Source organism: Saccopteryx leptura, chromosome 11 (assembly GCF_036850995.1).
Source record: "Saccopteryx leptura isolate mSacLep1 chromosome 11, mSacLep1_pri_phased_curated, whole genome shotgun sequence".
NCBI lineage: Eukaryota > Metazoa > Chordata > Mammalia > Chiroptera > Emballonuridae > Saccopteryx > Saccopteryx leptura.
In genome coordinates, this window is record NC_089513.1 from 70,375,590 (window position 1) to 70,382,253 (window position 6,664).

Below are 6,664 nucleotides of genomic sequence, written 5' to 3' on the forward strand. Positions count from 1 at the left end.
AACAAGGTCCAGATAACAGTGGTGCAGAGCCGGCAGAGGGCACCCGGACGACATCCGAGAAAGGAATGGATGGAATCCCAGGAATCCTACAGATGTGATTAAGTCAGAAAGAGAAAGGAATCCGGGCTACCCCCTGGGAATTCCCAATACCCCTGGGCCGTACCCACTAAGACACAAAGCTCTGCACAGGGAGCCTCAATAACAGGGTGAATGAATGAGATACAGGTCCACAAAAAAGCCTCTCTTCTTCAGAGAGCCCACAAGACCTCTCAACCAGGGTGTCAGAAATGGCACCAAGAAGTGTCAATACACCTTACTACCACCCATGATCCCCATGTACCTAGCCACGGCCAGTAGGAGCAGTCAGACCCGTGGAAGCATAAGGGCCCGCTGGGAGTTCAGGTGGCCAGGAGGAATAAGACAAGACACAGCAGGTGTGAGGAGGCTTTACTGGGGATCAGGCAGGGCTGGGCAGGGACCATGTCGGGGGGCAGGGCCTGCACACCCAGGCAGCACATGTCACCAGGGAATGGGCAGGAGCCCAGTGAAGAGCGCTATAGGCCAGGGGTCTCATCGGACCGTTGACAGCAAAACAAGCACTGAAAGAAAGGTCTGTCTGCCTGGCTCTGATTTACTGCAGTCAGGGAAACGTCAGCGGGTGACCTCCTTGAGCACAGGGGGCGCTGGAGAGCTTTAAACCCGGGTGCACTAGGACTGGGGAAGTAAAGGGGCCAGACAAGACCACCTTGGGAATGAAGGAAAGAAGAGGAAAAAAAGACAGCTGGTTCCATGGAGGCTCGGGAGGGCCTGCTGTTCCCCAGGCCCCAGAGTGCTCCTGGCTCCCATCTTCCGGACCGGCACTCCTACTTGTTGCCCCACACGGCCATCTTTGTGTACACGGGTGTTCGGAGGAAGCGGCTGGACTTCATGTAGGCAGAGATCTTCTTCAGGCCCTGAGGGTGCAAAGGGAGACCGGACATCAGGCTCAGCTGCCCCACCTGGGCTCTCACCGCCCCCAGCAGGTGCTCCAGGTCCAGGATCCCGCGAGACTTCCTTGTGGGCCAGGCACTGAGGACTAAGTGCCTTCCTGGGGTCCCCAACTCGAGTAATTTAGTTCTTCCAATTCCCTTTAACGGAAGTGCTGTCTTAGTATCAGTTACCACATGTAAGACTACACCATGCTATAGACGTTTTATATTCATTAATGCTTATGATACAGGTTTAGAACTTCCACACAACCCCTTACTAACCAGGTTCTGCTATCACATTTTTCAGAAGGTAACTTGGTTAGAGCAGTGGTAGTCAACCTGGTGCCTACCACACACTAGTGGGCGTTCCAGCTTTCATGGTGGGCAGTAGCGGAGCAACCAAAGTATAAATAAAAGGATATATTTAACTATAGTAAGTTGTTTTATAAAGATTTATTCTTCCAAACTTAGCGAAAATTCAACATAAAGTACTTGGTAAGTAATTATTATTATATGCTTTAACTTGCTGTAACTCTGCTTTATAAATTTTATAAAGTAAAGTTATTTCCCTACTTTATAAATCACCATTACTGTGGAACTGGTGGGCGGTTAGAAAATTTTACTACTAACAGAGACAAAAGTGGGCGGTAGGCATAAATAGGTTGACTACCCCTGGGTTGGAGCATTGTCCTGATCTGCCAAAAAAAAAACACCCAAGTTGAAGCCCGGCCCTCAGGCCACACTGTTACTCAGGGGAAAGGGAGGAGCAGCCCGGCTCTCTCCCCAACTGGGGCTCTCCCCCCCCCCTCCTTCCCCTGCCTGCTGAACAGGCAGCCCTCCCCCTTCAGGCTGCTCAGTCTCCCTGCAGAGGGAGGCTCCTGGCTCCCAGGGGCTGCCAGAGGAGGGCCCTGGGCAGAACAAAGGGGCTCAGAATGTGCCTGTGCAGCTTGCAGAGGCCACATCTCCCCCAGTGACTCAGTCAAACAAGGAGGAAAGCCGACAGGAGGAGGGGGAGCAGAGAGCCAGGCCCTGAGAGCTCCACTTAAAGGAGAAAGTCCAACTGCGTGGCCTCGTACCTGAGCCCAGTCTCACTGGGTCCTGACCTACTCATCCCGGTCCTCCCGCAGCCCACTAGGCCTAAGACACACAGGGGTGTGAAGCCATCTTCCCAGGGCAGGTGCCCATGAGTCCCACAGCACTCAGAGGTCCTGGGACAGCCTGTGACCACGGCCTGGGCCCAAACAGGCGCAGACGGCAGCCCACAGCAGTCCCCTCCACCCAGCCTGTCACTCCTCCCGGCTCTTGGATAATATCCAAGGCTGATCACCTCTGACCAGACCCAGAGCTGATGAGAAGCAGCTGACAGAGCAGATCTCCTGATGAGGGGGAGGGGACACATTGTAAGTGGGAACCCTCTTGGACTAACAATGCCTCAACTCCCTTAATCCCAATAAAGCCGACTTTGTTCCTCCTCTGGGAGTTGACTAAGGGTGAGTGGGATGGGCTGTGCAGTGCAGTCCAGGCTGTGGCCCTCCATCACCCAGGTGGAACCACAGGACCACACGGCTGGGACTCCTGTGCTTCTCCAACTGCACTGAGACCCGGGAGGCGGGGCTGGGTCACCTCTGCACCCGCGGTGCCTGACACAGTGCCTCACACAGAGAAGAGTGCAGCTCAGTGGACACGACTGAGAATGAGTGTCCCACCCCATCCCCGTGAGACTATCTTGGCTAAAGAGAGGGAAGAAGGAAATGGAGACAGGAGGCAAAGGAAGGCCCCACCACTGAAGAGAAATCCTCCCTCAGGGCACCCACAGGGCACCCAGATCCCCACACCAACCGCAGCCGGAAATCTCAGTCTGCCCTCAGGGGATCCCACGCTGCAGAGCAATCCAGGAACAGGGAGTGAACCCTGTGTCTTTGGTACTTATTATCACCCTACCCTGTCTCAACGCCACTAGTTCTGCTACATATGAACATCTGAACCTGCTTCATCCACCATGTCCTGAGCTGGGACCCCAGGAGAAGGGCCTGAGCTCTTGTTTCTGGCACAGGAATGGGGAAGCTTCTGACTGCTGCTCACAGACGCCGGGGCGGACTGGGAGCCCAGCACAGCCGGTACTGGCTCTGTGACCTCGAACAAACGACTCACCCTGTCAACTTCAGTTCATTATCTGTAAAAGGCAGGTGATAAGTGTTCCCATGTAGGAATGCTATAAAGACTCAATTTCACCCCGTATCTGCATAATGCTGTGCACAGGTCCTGGCATAAACAAGTCCTCAGTGAATGCTAATTATGCTCCATTTTAGCCCCAGGACTGGGAAAACGTCAGGGAGAAGACAAATGAGATAAATAGGAAGAAGATCAGTGCCATCACCTCTACCCGGGTAACGAAGTCCTTCAGGTTCGGGAAGGCATCCAGACACGTGGGCTCAAATATGCGGTGCAGGTCTAGTATGTCATAAGCCAGGAAGTCCACATAGGTGAGCTGTGGACAGGGAAGGCATGAATGAGCGCCAAACCCTGAACCCAGGACAATGTCAGCCACCCGCCCCCAAAGCCCACCCCTTACCTTGTCCCCTGCAAACCACGACCTCTTCCCCAGAAACTGCGAGAACTGCTTCATCTTGTCAGGGAGCCCCTTCAAGTAGTCAGGCTTCAGTTTCTCCTGAGGGACAAAGGAGCTGTCACCACCCTCAGACACAGACTCCCTGGGCAGAGAGGTAGGTCCCCCAGGGCTCTTCCCAACCCCCAGCTGTCACAAATGAGCATCCGTGTTCCCCAACTGAACCTGGGTCGGGGCCAGGGTATAATTTAATGCAACCTGTGTTCATTAGACTCTCCTAGGTACCACCACCCACCTGTGAGAGGCAGTTGGGAAGGCAAAGGGAAACACCTCACTGCCCCTAGACCCGTCCCCACTCATCTCCAAACAGCCTCCCATGGGCCAGACCCCGGAGTGCTGGGAGAACCGGGCAGGGCCCTGGGGTGAGACGTCAGGCAGAATTAAAGAGCACAGATCCCACAGCCTCAGGAAGGAAATAATAAGTTCCAATTGTGTTGGAAGGTAGAGATGTGACCAAATGGACACCTGAGCACTTTCTGGACCAATGGGGAGACTCTGAAAGGCTGAAAGGGACCAGGGCGAGGCCCAGAGGCCCTGTGGCTGCCCCACGCTGCCTGCTGGGAGAGTGTCCTGATGCACAAAGCTGTCAGAGAGGTGCTGCTAGGATAACAAGGTGAACACACTGCTAGGAACTGAACTCCCACCTAGGGAGTCTAATCACTCTCCTAACATTAAAGGGAACCGGGTCAGAAATTTCATTTGAGGCACTGGGGTTATGAGGGTCACATGGCTGGCTGTTTACTACCCTCTTGGAGGTTCAGAAGCTCCAAGGAGTTCAAATGACAAACTGGACCAGTGTAGATGAGACATGCCTCCTAGCTCCTTTCATAACCTGATCAGACCAGCTAAGTAAGTGGCAACTCACATAGTCAGGGCTGTAGCAGACTGTTGCCAACTGATTGGATGTGTCCATAACCTCGTTCTCCAAAATGTCCACGCAAATCTTCTCTTCTTCCGTCTCCCCACCTGTGGACAGCATAGTGACCCTCCCTCAGCTAAGGGGCCAGTCCAGGGACACGGCCCCCATCTGCCAGTACCCACCCCCCACCCCACTCACAGAGGTTGTGCTTGCGAGCAATGTAGCGAAGGATGGCATTACTCTGGGTGAGCTTGTGAGCCCCGTCAATTAAGTAGGGCAGCTGGAAGGGGGACAGGGGCGGGTCAGCAGGCCACAGGCTCCCCTGAAGCTCCTCACTTCATTCAGGGCAGAGATCAAACTTGGCCTCTGAGTATCTAGCCCACTGAGCTGAAAGACAGAGCTTGATGGGAAAGCAATGAAGAGAACCAGGAAGCAGAGAAGCTGAGCAGACACCCTGCATCCTGGAACCTCTGTCTGAGCTGGGAACGGAGATGTCAGAGTAGAGACAAGCTTCTCTCTGCCCACTGTGCCCACCGCTCACACCTGGCACCTACATTGGGGAAGTCCAGGCCCAGCTTGAATTTTTCACTCAGCCACTGGCTTCTGTCATAGTCAGGAGCTGTGGTGGAGAAGATGGAGTGAAACAAACACCCCCCAGGCCAGCCCTCTTTCCCGGGACCTACAGAGCAGTCAGTGGCCAGGCCCTGACAGGGGGTCTGCAATCTGAACACTAAGTCTCTTGCTCAGGTTTGAGGAAAGAATGCTAAAAGTCTCAGGACGTTACATGGGCAAGGCTTCCATAAAGTGTAAGCCAGCACTAGGAGAGTCGTAGCAGTTACTGACACAGGAGACCCAGCAATCCTCTCTGCTGTCCTGCCTGGAAGGCCAAGGTCCACCCTCAGGCAGTGGAGGGTGGCAGAGATGAGCGACAGGTGGCCGGGGCAAGGGTACTTGCGACCAAATCAGCAGAGGTTGGGTCGTAGTCGGAACACCACGAGGATGCCATTACCGTCCCCCATCGAGTACTTCTTCTCCTCATAGTTGGAGTCTGTGTACTCCAGGAGCAGGCGGATGGCGTGCGCCAGCTAGAGAGGGGGACGGAGGGACAGAGGTCAGCGATCCCGGGTTCCGACTGCGGGACTCGCTCCGCTCCGGGTACTGCCCCTCACCCAACACCTGGCCTGCAGGCGACGGGGCTCTGCTCCGCCAGCGGCGAGGAGGACCCTGCAGGGACCGCCCCGGAACCCAGGACCTCCCCGCCGCCAGCTCCATCCCACTCGCCCATGCGGACCCTCGCTCACCCCGCGGATGTCCCAGTAACCCAAGGTCATGGCCATGGTCTGCGTTTCCTGGCTTCACCGGCCTCAAGCACAACACGACTGAAAATTCATCCGCGGCTTGGGTCCTGGGGGTGGAGCCTGTGGAGACCACGCCCCCACGCCTTACGGTCCGCCCTCGCCAATAACCCAGGGCCCGCGGGAGACGTAGTGTGTTTCCGCCACGGATCCGCGGAGTTTCGAGTACCGGGACCCGGACGCCAGGACCCCGGAAGCCGCGGGGCGTGGGTTCGCCTGGCTTCCTCCGCGGCTGCGCGGCTCCCCGCCGCATTTCGACCTCGTCCTGGCTCGGTCTGGAAGAGTGGGCCCTGCTCTTAGGAGACGAACCTGAACCGCTAAAAGGGCACGCTCCTCTCCTTCCCTCTCCCTCCAGGCACCGCTCTGCTTCGCCCTGGGCTGCAGAGTTCCCAAGCGCCCAGAGGCTCAGACTGCCAAGTTAAAGCCAGAGAGGGGCGACCCTCAGATCGAGGGTTTTGATAAGTACCTGTCACTGGTAGACCAGCCCATCTTAAAGCTCCTTCCAGACCCCGAGTGTCTTCAAGGACACGCTATCAGTAGGGCAGGAACACCCAGGGCAAGGACAGAAAAGGAGGTGTGGTTTCTGTGTGTTCCCTCCATGGACTTTGGAGGACCCAGCTCTTAAGTTATGGGACTAAGGCTGATAAGAATCAAATGTAAATTGATCAGTTAGCTTTATGGCCTAAATTGTGAATCTAAATCCAGAACCATCCCTGCAAAGAGGCGGAGTGTGGAGGCATGCTCCAGAGATGTTCTGCCAGCCAGCTAGATGTCCCTCACCCGGACAGGGACAGTGGTCCGTGGCATGGTGGGCACAGAGGAAAAGTGAGAGAGTGTCTGAGCTGTCTTCTGTGGG

General features: G+C 55.6%; 1 protein-coding gene across 2 annotated transcripts; it reads right to left on the bottom strand.

The window, feature by feature from the left end:
• Positions 1-430: 430 nt before the first annotated feature.
• On the bottom strand, positions 431-6,076 carry LOC136383281 (glutathione S-transferase Mu 1). Of its 2 annotated transcripts, XM_066352972.1 has the most exons (8): positions 5,755-5,888; positions 5,463-5,538; positions 5,008-5,072; positions 4,652-4,733; positions 4,460-4,560; positions 3,541-3,636; positions 3,346-3,456; positions 431-953 (listed from the first exon to the last, which is right to left on the bottom strand). In XM_066352972.1, exons 1-8 carry the CDS (start codon positions 5,788-5,790, stop codon positions 864-866), a joined length of 657 nt encoding a protein of 218 aa, XP_066209069.1. In that variant the 5' UTR covers positions 5,791-5,888; the 3' UTR covers positions 431-863. The 2 variants fall into 2 exon arrangements, with proteins under 2 accessions (XP_066209069.1, XP_066209068.1); XM_066352971.1 differs by lacking the exon at positions 5,463-5,538 and having other exon boundaries at positions 5,755-6,076.
• Positions 6,077-6,664: the final 588 nt, after the last annotated feature.

Bases quoted from the DNA above. Each gene is read 5' to 3' on its own strand.
- LOC136383281 (XM_066352971.1), bottom strand. From the start codon at position 6,061: ATGCGGCGGGGAGCCGCGCAGCCGCGGAGGAAGCCAGGCGAACCCACG. The intron at 4,561-4,651 runs GTGAGTGGGGTG...TGCTGTCCACAG, and splicing joins TGCTCGCAAGCACAACCTCT to GTGGGGAGACGGAAGAAGAG. The intron at 954-3,345 runs GTGATGGCACTG...TTGCACCCTCAG, and splicing joins ACTTCGTTACCCGGGTAGAG to GGCCTGAAGAAGATCTCTGC.